Source organism: Gorilla gorilla, chromosome 4, assembly GCF_029281585.2.
Source record: "Gorilla gorilla gorilla isolate KB3781 chromosome 4, NHGRI_mGorGor1-v2.1_pri, whole genome shotgun sequence".
In the NCBI taxonomy this organism is placed as follows: Eukaryota; Metazoa; Chordata; class Mammalia; order Primates; family Hominidae; genus Gorilla; species Gorilla gorilla.
In genome coordinates, this window is record NC_073228.2 from 56322253 (window position 1) to 56344046 (window position 21794).

The window sequence follows — 21794 nt, forward strand, 5'->3', positions numbered from 1 at the left end:
GCCAAGTTTTGTTTTTATTCTTCTAGGTCAATATGAACCTCTGAATTTAAGAAGTACTTTGTGTTATGTATTAGGGAACCTTTAATAATAGCAATTAAAGTCTCATGGGAAAGTAAGATGGTAGCAAGTATTTAAAGTATCTCCTCAAAAGAAAAAGACTGGAAAACTGCTTTTCTCAGTTGTCAATTCTCATCAAAGGAAGATTTTTGTCTTCAACAATCTGTATCTCTGTCCTTCATCCTTTCTAACATCAACACTGGCCAAGCATCAAGTTCACAAGTGGCAAATACTAAAGTACTGCCACATATTAAGTAGAAACATGTACAGCAAATTTTACTGTGCGTATTAATAAATATTCTTTATTTTAAATTTTGCACATTGCGCTTTAACATTACATCCAAACATTTTGCAAGTGGATGTCTACTTTGTAAAACCATGTATTCAGCTCATTGTCATTTCTGTACAGAATTATAAGTACAACATTACTTTTTGCCACTAAGTTGCTTTAGTAAGTCTCACAGGAAGAGAAACATTTAATGAAAAGAGATGGCTTAAATCATATGGCAGGCCTGCGCAGCCACGCAACTAAAGACACAAGCCTGAAGAAAGAACAAACTAATGAGGATACCTCCACCGTCTCCCAAAACAAGAAAGAATCACATTGATTTAAGATAAAATTTTGCCATAAGTCACTAAACTAAGAGTTTTTCGAAAGAGAAGGCGCAGTAGTCATCGTGAGTGTTTCATTGAAAGACAGAGCTATTTTATTTATTTAATTTGCTCCAGCCGTTGTCAACCAGCCACTACAAATGGGCCTCTTGTGATCATTTAACCGGCAGTATTTATTAAATTTCTCCTTCAGATGCTGTCGGTATTGTTCTCTATTGCTGTAGAAAGACTGGTTATTAGCCATAAATGACTGTATTTCATCTTGTGAGATAAAGATTTCCTCATCTGAAGTACATTCAGACTCATCCTGCAAATTAAAGCAGTAGTTAAGACTATGACTTAAGAATGCAAAATGTTATGTAATGGAGGAGGACAGCTAAAAATTAAACCAGTCTAACTTTTTAGTTTCAAATCAGTCACATAAAGCCTTTAATTGGAGTGTTTGCAGAATAAGCATCATGTCATTCTGCCTAAGAAAGTAGTGAGAATAAAATCCAACTCCTTGAGTTGAAACCTTGAATCTATAATTTCTCCTAGAAGCCTATGAGCCTAGCAAACTACCACCATACCTTGGCCTTAAAAAAATAACTAATTAAAGATGTTACAACTAGTTACCATATTTTAAGTAGCCAGACGTATCTCCAGTTAGTCCTATCTTGAAACAGTCATCTCTACAAACTAAGTAAAAGATAACCATTTTCTACTTAAGAAGTAAACTTTTACAACCATTAAAACTTTTAAACATTAAACTTATACAGGTGGTGGCTCACACCTGTAATCCCAGCATTTTGGGAGGCTGAGGCAGGAGAATCACTTGAACCTTGGAGGCAGAGGCTACAGTGAGCCAAGATCGTGCCACTGCACTCTATCTAGCCTGGGCGACAGAGCGAGACTCCTCAAAAAAATAAATAAATAAATATTAAAACTAAACTTTACAACCATAAAAAAGAAAAAAACTAGCTGGGCGCAGTGGCTCACGCCTGTAATCCCAGCACTTTGGGAGGCTGAGGTGGGCAGATCACCTGAGGTTGGGAGTTCGAGACCAGCCTGACCAACATGGAGAAACCCATCTCTACTAAAAATACAAAATTAGCCAGGCATGGTGGCACAAGCCTGTAGTCCCAGCTACTCGGGAGGCTGAAGCCGGAGAATCGCTTGAACCTGGGAGGCGGAGGTTGCGATTAGCCGAGATCGCACCATCGCACTCCAGCCTGGGCAACAGAGCAAAACTCCACCTCAAAAAAAAAAGAAAAAGAAAAAAGCTAGTATTCCAAAGGATTTGGTTCCATCAGGACTCTAATGAAAAGGACACCACTCTTCTTCCTCCCCTCCTCCAAGGGCCACCTATACTACGCACTGGGTCAGTTGGGATCAGGTAAAAAGTCTCAGGAACTGGAGTCTTACCCTACATGACACCTAAAAGAAGCAACCTCTAGTTCAAATTGTATATTCTTTCTGGTATGGAAGGGTGGCTACCATAACTTGCCAATCAGAAAGGCAAAGTTTGCTTACAGTAACCTACTTCAAGAAGGCAGACTACTGAATATAATGCTACCTCTATCCTTTCTCCCAACTACAGATGGTCCTGACTTAACAATGGTCAATGGTTCTACTCAGGTTTTTTTTGAGACAAAGTCTCACTCTGTTGCCAGGCTGGACTGCAGTGGCACGATCTCAGCTCACTGAAACCTCCGCCTCCTGGCTTCAAGTGATTCTCCTGCCTTAGCCTCCCGGGTAGCTGGGACTACTGGCACACGCCACCATGCCCAGCTAATTTTTGTATTTTTAGTAGAGACGGGGTTTCATCATATTGGCCAGGATGGTCTTGATCTCTTGACCTCATGATCCACCCACCTCGGTCTCCCAAAGTGCTGGGATTACAGGCATGAGCCACTGCACCCAGCCTTATTTGGGATTTTTTTTTTTTTTTTTAACTTTACAAAGGGTTTATTGGGATGTTGAATGTATTTTCAACTCAGCAGTATTTTTGAGTTATAATGGGTTTATTGGAATGTAACCCCACTGTAACTCAAGGAGTACCTATAATGTCTTCTACTGAGACAGAGGCGGCCATGGAAACGTGTTCCAGAGTAGTTGCATAAACCACGAGTGGAAGGACAGAAATGAAGTCCCCAAAGAATAATGAAATACTACCCTTAATTTCTCATAAGCTTCCTTCAACTACCTACCTTAAGCCCTCAAATACTATCCCCTCCCACATCCACCCCGTTCCCAAACAATTATGTACAGTAAGACCACATGGAATACTTACAAGGAGTTCAACTAAGCTCTTGGCACCTTTTCCGGAATCGGGACCAAACAACGTTTCTGTAGGTTCTGCAAACTGTGGTACATTTTTCCTATGCTCAAACCAAGGCAATGGCTGCCCACCCTTTTCAGAGCTGCAACAGCTTTCAGGATGTGTATCTTTGGTCTTGTCACGGTGAAACACTGTGTGCATGGTATTTCCTGAGGTCTCTCGATTACCTGGATCTGTAATACAGCTTCCAAGCTTCTGGATCTGATACCACAGCAAAGGATTTCACAGGTAAAAAGGCATGATATAATAGCAATTATTCTTTAAAAAAAAAAAAAAGCGGGGCACGGTGGCTCATGCCTACAATCTCAACATTTTGGGAGGCCGAGGCAGGTGGATCACCTGAGGTCAAGTGTTCAAGACCAGCCTGGCCAACATGGTCAAATGCCATCTCTACTAAAAACGCAAAAATTAGCCAGCCATGGTGGCATGCGCCTGTAATCCCAGCTACTCAGGAAGCTGAGGCAGGAGAATTGTTTGAACCTGGGAGGCAGAGGTTGCAGTGAGCCAAGATTATGCCACTGTACTCTAGTACAGGCGACAGTGAGACTCCATCTCAAAAAAATCCTGACATAGTATTAAACCTTTAGAGGGAATACTAAGTAATAGTAGCAGCTGGCATTCATTTTATTTTACCAGGCACTTACTATGTACTAGACACTATGCCACACCTGCCAATATGCATTCACTTCACCTTCACAGAACCTAATATGATAGGGACTAAACAAATTGTTTAAGATTACACAGCTTATAAATTTAAAAGTATAAAAAGAACAATTGAATTTCTGACTCATAAGGACTGTTGCACAAATGATCACATCTCTCTCTGCCCCCAACCCACACTCTCACACGATGAGCACCCAATGGAACTGCATAAAGAACTCATTCTAAAAAAAGTAAATCCTAGCAGCTAAGCTGCACATACGCCACTCCAAGGAAAACACGTGTTCTGTCCTCAACAGCAAAGGTTTAAGAATTACAAGTTATGACACTTACATGTTCATCACATTTCAGTATCTTGCTTTTCTTTTTCTTCTTTTTATTTTTTCCTTTTGTGTCGTTCTCTTCAGAATTTGCCCAACATTCAACACAACTATCACCATCATCCTCTTTGTCTTCACAGTGATGAACACAAGAGTCATCACCTGCAGAAATCAATAATCCTTCTTATTTATGTTCTTAAGTCAGCCATGTAGTAGAAATAACTGGGAAACTTAATGTGAGCCTACCGTGTTCATCATGATTACAAATGCCTTCAGTGCAGGCAACATCCGAACCCTCCCGAGAACCTGTTTCACTCCCTTCCATGCTAGATGAATATCCACAATCACTACCATTACAGTGTGGAGATAAGCCTGAGAATAAATCAAGTGAGAGTTACAATAAGCCTGAGAATAAATCAAGTGAGAGTTACAATTAACATACCAATAAGTATATTAGGACAAAGAGTGAACTCTTTGGGGACCACAGAAAAATCTCATAATTAATGGCTTATTAAAAGTAGAACATTTCCAATGAAGGATTTTTTTTTAAGTAGAAAGTAAATTAAATAATGAAAATATGATTAGGAATTTACCATTTTTCGTTTTTGTCAAAAATAAGTCAAAGAACATAAAGAAAAAGGAAATATTAAGTATCTGACTAAATTATATGATATTCTTGGAACTATAAAGCAGTTTTAAAATTCTAGCTCACAGAATCTCTAAAAGCTCTTACATTTAACAGTAAGAAAGAACAGAGTTAAGAGTTCATTTTAAAAAGAAATTATTTACTTACCTTTCTTTATTTTAGGGGACCCCAAAAGATTGCCACTGCTAGGACAGGTACATGATGTATTTTCATTGGTAACAATTACTTCTACACAAGTATTACCATCTTCAGTGCTGCCACAGGCTTTGCAGCTGCTATTTTCTATGAAGTCTGTTTCCTTTAAGGATCAACATTAAGAGACAGTCAAGAGCTTTACTCTATAACAGCTACATTTTATTCCCTAGATCAAAACTATTTTCATCCTAAGATGTGGCATTTTCACTGTACTGACATTTACACTGACAGTACAAAAGTAATGGTGGGTAAAGATATTAGTCCTTAGCACAAATCAAGACAGTACTAACCAAAGTGTGCTAAGAATCACTGTATTCTTCAACTGTCAAGCGCTCTCACAAAAATAGATATTTCACTTATGAATGTCTCTGAGGAAGCTGTAAAAATATTAATTGTATCAGATATCAACCACAAATACATATACTTTTTCCTTTTTTTTTTTTTTTTTGAGTACGGTCTCCCTCTGTCACTTAGGCTAGAGTACAGTCATACAATCATGGCTTACTGCAGCCTCAAACTCCTGGGCTCAAGCAATCCTTCTGCCTCAGCCTCTCAAGTAGCTAGGACTACAGAAGCACACCACCAGGCCTAATTTTTTTATTCCTTTGTAGAGACAGGGTTTCGTTATGTTGCCCAGGCTAGTCTTGAACTCCCGGCCTTAAGCAATCCTCCTGCCATGGCTTCCCAAAGTGCTAGGATTACAGGCATGAGCCTCCACGCCCTGCCAACAGAAATCTTTTTGACAGTCTATGTGGGGCCAGGTGCAGTGGCTCATGCCTGTAATCCCAGCACTATGGGCAGCTGAAGCAGGTGGATCACTTGAGGTCAGGAGTTCAAAACCAGCCTAGCCAAGATGGTGAGACCCCGTCTCTACTAAAAATACAAAAATTAGCCGGGCAAGGTGGCAGGCGCCTGTAATCCCAGCTACTCAGGAGGCTGAGGCAGGATAATTGCTTGAACACAGACGGCAGAGCCTGCAGTGAGCCAAGATCACACCACCGCACTCCAGTGTGGGCGACAGAGTGAGACTCCGTCTCAAAAAAAAAAAAAAAGTATGTGACAAATGGGAAGTATGCTTAAAGCATTTCTATTGCAGCTGTCTCAAGGAAACGTACTTGTGCAACTTTTTGAGGTGCAAGCTGAACTTTTTTCCTGGAACATCAAGTTCACTTGAACGAATAAATGAGAGACAAACTGAGAGACTTGGATATTTAGCAGGCATTTTCTCAAAAATGAATGAAGTCAATCTGTTACTTCAAAGGAAACAATGAACAACAACTGTTGTCAATGATAAAACTCAAACATTGAAACAACAATCAGAATTTTGGCCTTGCAACCAGCAGTACTATGAACTTGAAGCTTCCTAATACTTGGACTTTTCTGACCTGCATAATTCAGTGAACTTTGAAATAAATTCCAATGCATGATGTTACAAAACAATGCATGAGTAAAAGATCTATTCAAAGTCCAATATAGTCCAACGGATTCTAATTTAACAGAGTACAAAAAGGTCATTGATAAGGTGCCAGATTCCATATTGCAATGAATCTTTTAGAAACTACCACTGGTCAAAGTGTAGTATTGAAGAATATCCACAACTATCTGAAAAGGTTTATATTAAAATACTGCTCCCAGCCAGGCACAGTGGCTTATTCCTGTAATCCCAGCACTTTGGGAGCAGAAGCGGGCAGAGTGCCTAAGCTCAGGAGTTCGAGACCAGCCTGGGCAACATGGCAAAACTCCATCTCTACTAAAAATACAAAAAAAATTACCCGGACATGGTGGTAGGCGCCTGTAGTCCCAGCTACTTGGGAGGCTGAGGCACAAAAATCGCTTGAACCCAGGAGGAGGAGGTTACGGTGAACCAAGATCGTGCCACTGCAATCCAGCATGGGTGACAGAGCAAGACTCTGTCTCCAAAATAAAATACTTTTCCTACCATATAATATCTGTGTGAGACTAGACTTTCTTCATATGCTTCAACCAAGCCAATGAATGGAAACAGATTGAATGCAGAAGCAGATATAAGAATCTAGTATATTCCGTCAGGCGCGGTGGCTCACACCTGTAATCCCAGCCCTTTGGGAGGCTGAGGCGGGCGGATCACGAGGTCAAGAGATCAAGGCCATCCTGGCCAACATGGTGAAACCATGTCTCTACTAAAAATACAAAAATTAGCCAGGCATGGTGGCACACGCCTGTAGCCCCAGCTACTTGGGTGGCTGAGGCAGGAGAATTGCTTGAACCCGAGAGGCGGAGGTTGCAGTGAGCCGAGATCATGCCACTGCACTCCAGCCTGGCAACAGAGCAAGACTCTGTCTCAAAAAAAAAAAAGGAATCTAGCTTATTCCCTTTAAGATGAACATTAAAGATATTTGCAAAAAATATATATAGTATAATACCATTCTTCTCACTCTCATTTTATTTAGAAAATAGTTATTTTTGAAAAAATATTTAGTTAACATTATTTTTGAAGGAGTAGTTTAAAATTTATCATTTAATTTCTAATAACAGTAAATATTGGTAAGTATAACCCACATAAACAAAAGCTCATTGAGTACCTTAATTTTTAAGAATGTAAAGGGATGCTACGACCAAAAACTTAAGAACTGCTCTAGGTCATGCACAGAGGTGGCTTTCTATATTTTGACTTTGATCTAATAATACATTAAAGTCAGGTAAAGAGATAATTACTCAACATTGTCTTAATAAAACATAGACATGACATTAAAATTCTGGCTTATACAGACTACAGTAGGAAAAAAAGCTGATATAAAAACTGCAGGAGCTCACATCTGGAAAAGCATAGTAAAAATGACCAAATCTAGCAAAAAGCCATACAGTTAACCCTCCATATCTGTGGGTTCTGCATCCATAAATTCAACCAAGAATCGAAAATATTGGGGGGGGGGGGGGAAAATCAACCTGCATCTGTACTGAACATGTACAGACTTTTTTCTTGTCCTTATTTTCTGAACAATACAGTATAACAACTATTTAAACATTTTTTATTTATTTTGAGAGAGTTTCACTCTGTCGCCCAGGCTGGACTGCAGTGGAGCAATCTTGGCTCACTGCAACCTTTGCCTCCTGGGTTCAAGAAATTCTCATGCCTCAGCCTCCCAAGTAGCTGGGATTACAGGCGTGAGCCACCATGCCCAGCCTTACATAGCTTTTACATTGCATTAGGTATTATAATTTAGAGATAATTTAAGAATACAAGAGGCCAGGCACGGTGGTTCATGCCTGTAATTGTAGCATTTTGGGAGGCTGAGGTGGGAGAATTGCTTGAGCCCACAAGCTGGAGACCAGCCTGAACAACATGGTAAAACGCCATCTCTACAAAAAATACAAAAAATTAGCTGGGCCTGGTGGGGTAAGCCTGTAGTTCCAGCTACTTGGGAAGCTGAGGTGGGAAGATGACGTGAGCCTGGGAGATGAACGCTGCAGTGAGCCATGATTGTGCCACTGCACTCCAGTCCGGGTGACAGAGTGAGACCCTGTCTCAGAAATAAAAGTATAAGGAGGATGTGCATAGACTATATGCAAATATCACACCATTTTACATCAGGGACTTGCACATCTGCAGATTTTGGCATCTACAGGAAGTCCTGGAATCAAACCCCACAGATACCAAGGGACGACTGTACTTTTTATTTTTATTAAAAAAATAAAATAAAATAAATAGAGATAGAGATCTCACTATCTTGCCCAGGCTGGTCCCAAACTCCTAGGCTCAAGTGATACCTCCACCCTGGGCCTCCCAAAGTGCTGGGATCACAGGCGTGAGCCACCACACCTGGCCTGTACTTCTATCTACAAGCAATACATACACACTTAAGAGTTGATATTAAGAAATATTACCTTCTCTTGGCTTACTTCCTTTTCATCTGCTGTTTGTAAGGGAGTAGGAATATCACACACACACTTATTTTTTCGTCTATTCTTCCGTTTTTGGCGTTTCTTTTCTTGCTTGAGTTCTCTTACTCGTTCCTCTTCTGAAAATTCCTCACAAAGTTGTTCCAATCTGCTAATACCCTGTACTTTTTCCACGGTCATCTATTATAAAAATAAGGTTGAGGGTGAATATTGGTCAGAACTTCTTTTCTTTTTTTTTTGAGACGGAATCTTGCTCTGTCGCCCAGGCTGGAATGCAGTGGCATGATCTCAGCTCACTGCAAGCTCCGCCTCCTGGGTTCATGCCATTCTCCTGCCTCAGCCTCCTAAGTAGCTGGGACTACAGGTGCCCGCCACCACGCCCGGCTAATTTTTTGTATATTTTAGTAGAGACGGGGTTTCACCGTGTTAGCCAGGATGGTCTCGATCTCCTGACCTCATGATCCACCCGCCTCAGCCTCCCAAAGTGCTGGGATTACAGGCGTGAGCCACCGTGCCCGGTCCCTTTGTTTTCTGTGGTAATATACAGACTCCTATTCCAAACCAGCAAGATTCTAGTTTTAAATTTCAGAATTTTTTTTTTTTTTTTGAGACAGAGTCTCGCTCCATCGCCCAGGCTGGAGTACGGTGGCACCATCTCAGCTGACTGCAACCTCTACCACCCAGGTTCAAGCAATTCTCCTGCCTCAGCCTCTCAAATAGCTGAGACCACAAGCGTGCACCACCACACTGGCTGATTTTTGTATATTTAGTAGAGACAGGGTTTCGCCATCATGGCCAGGTTGGTCTCGAACTCCTGGCCTCAAGTGATCCGCCCACCTTGGCCTCCCAAAGTGCTGGGATTACAGGCATGAGATACCATATCTGGCCTAAATTTCAGAATTTTAACACAACAAAAGTAAACATACCATTTACTCACATAATGAAAAAACTATTTAACCTGATTAGATGATCTAGTCTCTGAAGGTACAAAAATACAAAGAGAAAAAGAGTAAGGGCTGGGCGCGGTGGCTCATGCCTGTAATTCCAGCACTTTGGGAGGCCAAGGCAGGCAGCGGATCACGAGGTCAGGAGATTGAGACCATCCTAACTAACATGGTGAAACCCTGTCTCTACTAAAAATGCACAAAAAATTAGCCGAGTGTGGTGGCGGGCGCCTGCAGTCCCAGCTACTCGGAAGGCTGAGGCAGGAGAATGGCGTGAACCCAGGAGGTGGAGCTTGCAGTGAGCCGAGATCATGCCACTGCACTCCAGCCAGGGTAACAGAGCGAGGCTCCGTCTCAAAAAAAAAAAAAAAGAAAAGAAAAGAAAAGAAAGAAAGAAAAATAGTCCTTATACCATGGCATTCACACAGCATTTACTTCATACTACTGGACATTAGCAGGCAAAATGAAACTCACTGAAGGTTTTAACATTTCCTACTTAATCCTTGGGGGCATTTAACTTTTCACTAGTTATGTGTGTTTTTTTTGTTTTGTTTTTGTTTTTGTTTTTTTTTGAGACGGAGTTTTGTTCTTGTTGCCCAGGCTGGAGTGCAGTGACGTGATCTTGGCTCACTGCAACCTCCACCTCCCGGGTTGAAGCAATTCTCCTGTCTCAGCCTCCCAAGTAGCTGGGATTACAGGTGCCCGCCACCACGCCCAGCTAATTTTTGTATTTTTAGTAGAGACGGGGTTTCATCATATTGGTCAGGCTGGTCTCAAACTACTGACCTCAGGTGATCCGCCTGCCTCATCCTCCCAAAGTGCTGGGATTACAGGCGTAAGCCACCATGCCCAGCCTCACTAGTTATGTTTCATAGCAGCATCTTATTAAACATCTTCAGTTTTCTACTCTGAGAAAGTCTAAAAACCAAAGCTAGCAAAGTTAACAGGATTAAAAACATTTTTTAAAATCCATCAACTTCTTCTAAATCCCAGTTCCCTAGACCACCCCCACTCCAACCCGAAGCCATGTAACAATATCCAGCCAAATCCATCAAGCTCTATCAGTGATGGACAGTCCTTTTAGGCACTGGTGGCTTACATTAAGATTCAGTCCAATAACGTGACTAAGCAATCTTAGATACTGGAACAGCCCACTGTTCTTACCTCAAAACTCTTGCGTAAAGCATCAACACCAAGATAGAAAAGCATCTGCCATGTCTGCTCTTCTGCCCGTAGTTTCTGCCAGATTCGATGCAGTCTTTCATAAAGATGAATTCCCAAGCAGGTCAGAACTTCTTCTTGAGCTATATCTATTGTCTTTGCATGCCTTTCTCTTCGCCTATAAAAGGGAATAATCACACACTAATACCTTTAACTGAAACAGTAGAAGATGGATAACACAGCTGCAAGTTCAGGTTTTAAACACAATGTGCTTACCTAGTAACAAGGTAGTTATACATTTACACTCAACGTATATGTTGCTATACAAGCATGCATGTCTACAACCAATGAGAAATACACATGCAAGTAGAATTTAGTCCTCGTATTGCTAAAAATAAAGTAATTCAGGAACTGGCTCTAAAAAGATGGGTTTTAGGGCACAAAGCAATCACATAGAAGTGTCCAGCTCATAGTAGACACAACAGTTCCTTTTACTTTCCAATTATAGCAAAACATTTTTTCCTTCATTAGGTTTTTTGTTTTGAGGAGGAATTGAGAAAGGCAATGCCAAAGTGATTCATCATGGGCAAGAGTCCTCCACCAGGCCAGTCTTTACAAGTGTTCACAGAACTTTGGCGATAAAAAAGCCCTTTGTATTCTAGCAGAAAGTAGGCACTCAAATGAGGGTTGATACCCCAAATACAAAAGGAAATGCATTTGATTTATTCTATTAACATCATCATCTGATTTTATTTTTACAACAAAGCCAGAGATACTACTTTAGGTTTCTGTGTAGTAATAATAATATACACAGTTCATGAATTACATTCAATAAGGCATTTCTTAATCCCCTACTGCAAAGATCTGACTTATGCAAAAACCATTATTGTGAATAAAATTTACACACGATAATGCATGGATAGAGGGAGAAAAATCCCTTCTAATCATTTTCAAATGAAAATGATAGTCTGTAACAATGAAAGCCAAAAAAGCCTGCCTCCCTTCAAGCAAGAACTAGCAGAGGACTGAACCAAACACCAGAGAACAGTTTTTCCCTATTTTCAGTCAGTTAAGAAATGCATACTTTAAAGAGAAGCAAAATCTTTACAGGCATACTTTAATTTATACATACATCATATGTACTGAGGCAGAAGGTGATGAAAATAAACTTTCAGTAATAAAATGAAGCAAAGCGCTAGATAGCCCATTCTAGCAAATTACATACTCATACCCTCCTGCGAACTCTGGCTCAGCACGACCCAAAAGATGTGCAATGAAGTCTGTTTCACAGCAAACATGTATGTGTCGTTCATGTGGACAGCACCGCAAGCCTTCATAAAGTGCAGCACAGTAGCCCTTTTCTTTGCTGCAGTCAAGTTCACCAATAAGGATATTGTATGCTCGGAGGACTTTATTTTTGCAATCAGTGCAAAACCTGTTGAAAAGAAAAACCTTAAAATTAAGAAATGGCTGTGCAATTATTTCTTGTGGCATATAACAGTGTACTAGATGATGGCACTCTCTCCCATCTACAGCATCCAAAAAAAGCCTCCATACACACATTTAAAACATACGCACGTAAGGTAAATACAAATTTAGGGATTGCATAAATACAGATAGACCTTCATTGGCAAATTATTTTTAAACTAGAGAAACACATAGCCTAAAAGAATGAGGCAGATACATACCTATTATTTCATAAAATGCATGCCCAGAAAAGTATTAGTTGCCAAGAACTAGCATATCTCCACTTCAAAAGCTATTTGCGCAGGTCAGAAATAAAATAGAGGCAACAAACCAATGACTCTTCATTGGTTTGTTCTCTCTCCTTCCAGTCTCTGAAAATAGATGGTCTCTTCAGCCAGGAGACCTTGACTCCAATTTCTATTACAACATTTTAATATTTCACTAGCTAAGCATTTGAGGATGGGGTAGGGGTTGGGGTGGGGAGAAGAATGGGAAAGTGGTGCGTGTATTTTTAAATTTTCCGATTATTTCCAAAATGCCAAATTCTTTCTTCCCAAAAATGCCTATTTCTCAATAACAAACATAATATAGACAAAATATACATGGAAACTGGTTTAAACTTAAGTGTATAAAATGTGGCAAAAGAATAGAAGAGTTTGTGAATGTAGAGAAGGAAGAAAATTTCTTTTAGAAACCAAATATCAATCAATCAGAAAGAAATAATAGAGCCTGGTTTCTTTATCTTTGAATTCCCGGAACAAGAAGAACTTGGTCAGGTGGAAAAGCCAGGCTCACAATAAGAGTAAATGGCTAAGAAGATTAGTTAAGTGAAACAAGGAAATTTTGATCTCTTTGATTTAAATTCATCTCCCAGATGAGCTCATCTATGCGTATGGCTTCAACTAACATGTCTATAAAGATGACTTGTGACTCTACAGCTCCATTCAAATCTCTGCTATTGCCTGAGGGCCAGACCCATATCGAAAAGTGACAAGACATGGCAGATGTCCAACAGGCAACACCTTAAATTCACTGTCCGAGGGTAATGCTGTCCTATTCCTATGTTCCTTCTCAATCCCTGTTAATAAGAACACTGCCATTCACAGCCATTCGGAGTCACCCAGGCTGGAAATCTGAGTTAATTCCAACTTCTCCCTGGGTCTTCCTATTGAGTAGAGCCAACTAGTATTCATTCTTTCTTGTTTCTCCTGTAGGTCCCTATTTTCAATTCCCTCTGGCATGGTTTAAGTTGCCTATGCTATATATATATGTATACATATACACGTATACATATACGTATACATATACACGTATACATATACACGTATATATATACACGTATACATATACACGTATATATACACGTATACATATACACGTATATATACACGTATACATATACACGTATATATATATACACATGTGTATATATATATATATATATATATATTTTTTTTTTTTTTTTTGAGACAGAGTCTCTGTTGCCCAGGCTGGAGTGCAGTGGTGCCATCGAGGCTCACTGTAACCTCTGCCTCCTGGGTTCAAGCGATTCTCCTGCCTCAGTCTCCCGAGTCGCTGGGATTACAGGCGCCCACCACTCACCCAGCAAATTTTTTGTATTTTTTAGTAGAGACAGGGTTTCGCCAAGTTGGCCAGGCTGGTCTTGAACTCTTGACCTCAGGTGATCTGCCTGCCTCGGCCTCCCAAAGTGATGAGATTACAGGCTTGAGCTACCGCACCCAGCCCACTTTTTTTTTTTTTAAAGCTTCTTAACTGACTTTCCTGTTTCCACTCTTCCTAGCATTGACGCATCTCTTACACCAAAATAATTTTTCTAGCACAAATCTGATTATCTGTGTCTCAGCTTAAAAACCTTTCAGCTGGCCAGGCGTGGTTGCTCACGCCTGTAATCCCAGCACTTTGGGAGGCCGAGGCGGGCAGGTCACCTGAGGTTGGGAGTTCGAGACCAGCCTGACCAACATGGAGAAACCTCGTCTCTAATAAAATACAAAAATTAGCCGGGCGTGGTGGCGCATGCCTGTAATCCCAGCTACTCCGGAGGCAGAGGCAGGAGAATCACTTGAACCCGGGAGGCAGAGGTTGCAGTGAGCCGAGATCACACGACTGCACTCCAGCCTGGGCAACAAGAGCAAAACTCTGTCTCAAAAAAAACAAAACAAAAAAAACTTTTCAGTTGTCTCTTATTATTAATACTTCTGATTTACACTCTTCTTCGTGTTTTTTTTTTTTTTTTAAGATGGAATTTCACTCTGTCACCCAAGCTGGAGTGCAGTGGGGCGATCTTGGCTCACTGCAACCCCCGCCCCCCAGGTTCAAGCAATTCTCCTGCCTCAGACTCCTGAGTAGGTGGGATTACATGCACCCACCACCACACTTGGCTGATTTTTGTGTTTTTAGTGCAGACGGGGTTTCACCATGTTGGCCAGGCTGGTCTTGAACTTCTGACCTCAAAGTGATCCCCCCACCTCAGCCTCCCAAAGTGTTGGGATTACAAGCATCAGCCACCACGCCCGGCCTAGACTTCTTACTATAGTATTTATCCTTCTACTGCAATATCTTTGTTTCATGCACACACGTTTTGCTGGACCAATAGTAGATAACGATGTTTCTTAAAATGAAGATATGGGCTGGGCGCGGTGGCTCACGTCTGTAATCCCAGCCCTTTGGGAGGCAAAGGCGGGTGGATCATCTGAGCTCAGGAGTTCGAGATCAGCCCGGCCAACATGGTGAAACCCCATCTCTACTAAATATACAAAAATTAGCCAGATGTGGTGGCATACACCTGTAATCCCAGCTACTCAGGAGGCTGAGGCAGGAGAATTGCTTGAACCCGGGAGGCAGAGGTTGCAGTGAGCCAAGATCGCACCACTGCACTCCAGCCTGCATAAGAAGAGCGAAACTCCGTCTCAAAAAAAAAAAAATATATATATATATATGTTACATTAGAGGCTCTAAGCAAACTTGGTAAACAGAGGCAACAATGCTGACAAATAATGTTAAATTATGTTATTTCACTAAAGTTTTAAATATGGGCAAAAATATACAAAAATTAACACAAAATGGATTAAAAACTAAATGTTAACATCTGAAAACCATAAAACTAGAAGAAAACATAGGGGAAAATCTTCATGACACTGGACTAAGTGATGATTTCTTGGCTATGACACCAAAAGCACACATGCACAACAAAAACAAAAATAGATGCTTCTCTGAGAAAACACCAAATGGCAGATGACGCTGGTGGCAGCCGGTGGTGGGGATCGCCTGGGATGGGGAAATGCGGTGGCTTCCGCGGAGGTTTCGGCAGTGGCATCGGGGGCCAGGGCTGGGGCTGAGGCCGCGGCTGAGGCCGCAGAGCTCATGGAGGCAAGGCCGAGGATAAAGAGTGGATGCCTATCACCAAGCTGGGCCGCCTGGTCAAGCACATGAAGATCAAGTCCCTGGAGGAGATATATGTCTTCTCCCTGCCCATGAAGGAATCTGAGATCACTAACTTTTTCCTGGGGGCCTCTCTCAAGGACGAGGTTTTGAAGATTATGCCAGTGCAGAAGCAGACCTGTGCCGGCCAGCGCACCAGGTTCAAGATGTTTGTTGCCATCGTGGACTACAATGGCCCATCGGTCTGGGTGTTAAGTGCTCCAAGGAGGTGGCCACTGCCATCCGCGGGGCCATCATCCTGGCCAAGCTCTCTATTGTCCCTGTGCACAGAGGCTACTAGGGAACAAGATCAGCAAGCCCCACACCATCCCTTGCAAGCCGACAGGCCGCCACGGCTCTGTGCTGGTGCGCCTCATCCCTACGCCCAGAGGCACTGGCATCGTCTCAGTGCCTGTACCCAAGAAGCTGCTTATGATGGCTGGTATTGATGACTGCTACACCTTAGCCAGGGGCTACACTGCCACCCTGGGTAACTATACCAAGGACACCTTTGATGCCATCTCTAAGACCTACAGCTACCTAACCCCCGACCTCTGGAAGGAGACTGTATTCATCAAGTCTTCCTGTCAGGAATTCACTGACCACCTCGTCAAGACCCACACCAGAGTCTCCATGCAGGGGACCCAGGCTCCAACTGTGGCTACAACATAGGGTTTTTATACAAGAAAAATAAAGTGAATTAAGCCTGAAAAAAAAAAAAAAAAAGACTACAGTCGTGTCACTTAACAATGGGACACATTCTGAGAAATGCATTGTTAGCTATTTTGTTGCTGTGCAAACATCAGAGTGTACTTACACAAACCTAGGTAGTATACACATTTTTTATTTATATTTTTTTCACATGGAAAACCAAATGTCCCAGCACCATCACTGAATATTAATCATTTCCTCTACTTGATCTGCAACGCAGTATGCTCCATTATAATCTTACGGGCCCACTGTCATATATGTGGTCTATCACTGACCAAAATGTCATCACATAGCACATGACTATGCATTAAACTTAAAAACTTTGGCACAGCAAAGATGATCAACAGAGTAAAAAGGCAACCCAAAGAATGGGAAAAAATATTTGCAAACCATATATTGAATAAGGGGTTAATAGCCAGAATATAAAGAACCACTAGAACTCAATCACAAAAAAAATAGCTTAATTTAAAAATGGGCAAAGCCGTGATCATGCCACTGCACTCCAGCCTGGGCAACAAAGAAGATCCTGTCAAAAAAATAAAATAACTTAAAAGTAAATAAATAAATGGGCAAAGCATGAATCGATATTTCTCCAAAGATTATATACAAATGGCCAGCAAACATATGAAAAGATGCTCAACATCACTGATCATCAGGAAAATGCACATCAAAAACACAATGAGATATCACCTTAAACCAACTAGAATGACCACTATCAAAACAACAACAACAACAAATAACAAGTGTTACCAAGGATGTGAAGAAATTGGAACCCTTATGCACCGCTGGCAGGAATGTAAAACGGTACAGCTGCTATGGAAAGCGGCACGGAAGTTCTTCAAAATAAAACTACCATACGATCCAGGAATCCCACTTTTAGGTATATATCCAAAAGAACTGATAGCAAGGATCTTGAAGAGATATTTGCACACTCATGTTCACTGCAGCATTTATTGACAACAGGCAAAATGTGAGAGCAACCTTCAATGTCCATCAATGTATGAATGGACAAAGAAATGTGAATAGCCAGGTGCGGTAATCCCAGCACTTTGGGAAACCGAGGCGAGTGGATCACTTGAGGTCTGGAGTTCAAGACCAGCCTGACCAACAAGGTGAAACCCTGTCTCTACTAAAAACACAAAAATTAGCCAGGTGTGGTGGTGTGTGCCTATAATCCCAGCTACTCAGGAGGCTGAGGCAGGAGAATCACTTGAACTCGGGAGGCGGAGGTTGCAGTGAACCAAGATCAAGCCACTGCACTCCTGCCTGGGCAACAGAGCGAGACTGTCTCAAAAAAAAAGAAAAAAGAAAAGTGAATAATATCACATATACTGTGACATTGCCCATTTTTAAATAATGTCACAGCATTGTGACATTATTCAGCTTTTAGAGGGGAATCCTGTCATATGCTACAACATAGATGAATCTTAGACATTATCTAAGTATTGTCTTAGATAATGGCTAAGTAAAATAAGCCAATCACAAAAATTCAAGTGCTACATTATTCCATTTATATGAGCTATCTAAAATAATTAAACTCAGAAACAGAAAGAAGAATTGTGGTTGCTAGGGGGTGAGGGGAGAAAAAAGGTGTTGTTCAATGCGTATAGTTTCAGTTAAGATGAAAAAGTTCTAGAGATCTGTTGTACAACAATGTGCATATAGTTAACAAAATTATAATGTACACTTAAAAACTGTTTAAAAGGTAAATTCATGTTTCACGGTTTTTTGAGACAGGGTCTCACTCTGTTGCCCAGGCTGGAGTGCAGTGGCCTACTCTTGTCTCACTGTAGCCTCAACCTCCCTAGTAGGCTCAGGTGATCCTCCCCGCCTCATCCACCTGAGTACCTGGGACTACAGGTGTGTGCCAGCACGCATGGCTAATATTTGTATTCTTTGGAGAGACAGGGTTTGGCCATGTTGCCCAGGCTAGTCTTGAACTCCTGGGCTCAAACAATCCGCCCGCCTCAGTCTCCCAAAATGCTGAACTGTGAGGCACCGTGCCTAGCCTTATTTTGTGTTCTTTTAAAATATACACATACGCGCGCAGAACAAAAAGTCTCTCCTTTAGGAGAGAAAAAACGGACACAGAAATAACAACAAATACTTCCACATTTTCAGGTTATAAACAGCAAGTTCACATTTTCAGGTAATTAAACGGTCAAATATCAAAGAGAACAATAATAAAACTTGAAATATTTCCCCCCTATTTTACTGCTTTATACTCTCATAGTAGTTTAATATATGTTTGATTGTACAACTATAAGCATAAGTAAATAGCAAGTTAAAAATAGAATATAAAAGCCGTAAAAGAGATTTTTTCCCATTTGCAAAAGCAGCATTGCATATGACTTTTTTAAAACTTTTTTTTTTTGAGACAGAGTCTCACTCTGTCACCCAGGCTGAAGTGCAGTGGCATGATCATGGCTCACTGCAGCCTTCAACCCTCCTGGGCTCAAGTGATCCTCCCACCTCAGCCTCCCGAGTAGATGAAACTGCAGGTGTGTCACTACGCCCAGCTAATTTTTTTATTTTGTTTTTATATTTATTTATTTATTTTTATTTACTATTATCTTTTTTTTGGAGATGGAGTCTCGCTCTGTCGCCCAGGCTGCAGTGCAGTGGCGCAAACTCGGCTCACTGCAAGTTCCGCCTCCTTGGTTCACGCCATTCTCCTGCCTCAGCCTCCCAAATAGCTGGGACTACAGGTGCCCGCCATCAAGCCCGGCTAAATTTTTTGTATTTTTTAGTAGAGACGGGGTTTCACAGTGTTAGCCAGCATAGTCTCAATCTCCTGACCTCACGATCCGCCCGCCTCGGCCTCCCAAAGTGCTGGGATTACAGGCGTGAGCCACGGCGCCCAGCCTGTTTTTTTTGTGAGATGGAGTCTTGCTGTTGCCGAGGCTGGAGAGCAAATGGCATAATCTTGGCTCACCGCAACCTCCACCTCTCAGGTTAAGTGATTCTCCTGCTTCAGCCTCCTGAGTAGCTGGGATTACAGGCACATGCCACCAAGCCCGGCTAATTTTTGTATTTTTAGTAGACACGGGGTATCACCATGTTGGCCAGGCTGGTCTTGAACTCCTGACCTTGTGATCCACCCACCTCCGCCTCCCAAAGTGCTGAGATTAGAGGAGTGAGCCACCACACTCAGCCTTTATAAATGGGCCTCCCTATGTTGCCCAAACTGGTATTGAACTGCTGAACTCAAGTGATCCTCCTGCCTTGGCTTCCCAAAGTGTTGGAATTATAGGCTTGAGCCACAATGCCCAGCCTTAAAAAACCCTTAAGGCAGAGGTTTCAGTTTATTAACACCTCATTTCTAATGATGTTCTATCACGTCTCAGCCTTTTCAGTAAGATCAAGTGTAGTATCTGACGATGTTCTACCATAATACTTTTCTTTTGAGACAGAGTCTCACTCTGTCACCCAGGCTGGAGCGCAGTAGCACAATCTCAGCTCACTGCAAACTCTGCCTCCCAGATTCCAGCAATTCTCATGCCTCAGCCTCCTGAGTAGCTGGGATTACAGAAGTGCACCACCATGCCTGGCTAATTTATGTATTTTCAGTAGAGAGGGGTTTCACCATGTTGGCCACGCTGGTCTCAAACTCCTGGCCTCATGTGATCTGCCCATCTCAGCCTCCCAAAGTGCTAGGATTACAGGCATGAGCCACCATGCCCGGCCTCTACCGTAATTCTTTTTTTGTTGTTGTTTTTTTGGGAACGAAGTTTCACTCTTGTTGCCCAGGCCAGAGCGCAATGGCGCAATCTCGGTTTACTGCAACCTCTGCCTCCTCCTGGGTTCAAGCGATTCTCCTGCCTCAGCCTCCTGAGTAGCTGGGATTACAGGCACCCACCACGCCCAGCTAATTTTTGTATATTTAGTAGAGATGGGGTTTCCCCATGTTGACCAGGCTGGTCTTGAACTTCTGACCTCAGGTGATCCACCCGCCTTGGCCTCCCAAAGTGCAGGGATTACAGGCATGAGCCACTGCACCCAGCTGCTAATTTTATTTTAATTTTTATTATTTTTGAGATGGCGTTTCACTCTGTTGCTCAAGCTGGAGTGCAGTGGTACAATCACGGCTACTGTGATCATGGTGCACCTTCAACCTCCTGGGCTCAAGTGATACTCTCACCTCACCCTCCCCAGTAGCTAGGACTACAGGTTTGTGCCACCATGGCAGCTAATTTTTCTGCTTTTTTGTAGAGACGGGGTTTTACCATGTTGTCTAGGCTGGTCTAAAACTCCTGAGCTCAAACCATCTACCTGACTTGGCCTCCCAAAGTGCTGGAACTACAGTTGTGAGCCACCACGCCCAGCCTATGTTTGTTTTAAAGAAGACAAAAATTGAAGCACAGAAAGTCAACTAACTTGTACAGTTACAATTAGTAGAATCCAGATGCAATACAATCTGCCTAAATTCATCACTCACTGCCTTAATTATTATTACTCTCAACCATACTTTCTCACAACCGTTAAGATATTTGTAAAATGGACTAAAATCCATCTAAAAATGTTAAAACACTAACCCTAAACATAGGAAAATCTACAAAACCATTCTAAGAAACTCCAAAACATGTACTCTAATAACTTGTCATTTATCACCTGCAAAAACTATCTTTTGGGGGGATCAATTCATATTTAAAGAGGAAGGATATATGTTTTGTGTCTGTATAGTCCCTGTAAAACTCCAAGTAAGTGACACATTCTCTACTCTCTTGGGCATAATCCACCAAAAAGGCAAAGAAAGAAAGTTTTTAATTGAAAAAAGAAAAACACCAATAAACTTGGTATGCGGGCGAAGTCATTAGCTTACTGCCACATAAAGTAATGACACCAGTTTTTATCATTCACTTGATTTTTAGAGGCACTCCCAAAATAATTGTGTATATCTGCCTCAAAGTCAAAGGACATACAACCACAAACGCAACTTGTAACAAATTTAAACAGCAGAACTGCCCCAAGAACACCATCTCTAGATGCTGTTACCTTACCAGTTGCTTTTTCTTTTTTTGAGACAGAGTCTTGCTCCGTCGGAGTGCAGTGGCACGATCCTGGCTCACTGAAACCTCCTGGTTTCAAGTGATTCACCTGCCTCAGTCTCCCAAGTAGCTGGGACTACAGGTGCGTGCCACCATGCCTGGCTAATTTTTTTATTTTTAGTGGACACGGGGTTTCGCCACGTTGGCCTGGCTGGTCTCAAACTCCTGACTTAAGGTGATCCACTTGACTGAGACTTCCAAAGTGCTGGGATTACAGACGTGAGCCACCGCACCCTGCCCACCAGTTTCCTTTTCTACTGGAGTCTCCTCCCTATGAATTTCCAAATGTTAATGGCACTTAGAAAATTCCTTTGTAGGCCAGGCACGGTGGCTCAC

General features: G+C 41.9%; 1 protein-coding gene and 1 pseudogene across 4 annotated transcripts in view; one reads left to right on the forward strand and one right to left on the reverse strand.

Moving 5' to 3' along the window:
• Positions 1-331: 331 nt before the first annotated feature.
• The window catches only part of GGNBP2 (gametogenetin binding protein 2), a 47018-nt gene continuing 25555 nt past the window's right edge, over positions 332-21794 (reverse strand). For 2 of the 4 annotated variants that reach the window (XM_031011015.3, XM_055388350.2), the window contains 8 exons: positions 12026-12229; positions 10798-10972; positions 8675-8869; positions 4763-4913; positions 4216-4341; positions 3983-4131; positions 2942-3190; positions 332-976 (listed from right to left, as the gene is read on the reverse strand). In XM_031011015.3, coding sequence (XP_030866875.1) covers positions 773-976; positions 2942-3190; positions 3983-4131; positions 4216-4341; positions 4763-4913; positions 8675-8869; positions 10798-10972; positions 12026-12229 — 1453 coding nt within the window. In that variant the 3' untranslated portion in view covers positions 332-772. Of the gene's footprint in view, positions 977-2941; positions 3191-3982; positions 4132-4215; positions 4342-4762; positions 4914-8674; positions 8870-10797; positions 10973-12019; positions 12230-21794 lie in introns of all 4 variants that reach the window. The other 2 variants (XM_031011014.3, XM_055388349.2) reach the window with 1 other exon arrangement.
• Positions 15507-16422, forward strand: LOC115934624 (small ribosomal subunit protein uS5-like; annotated as a pseudogene).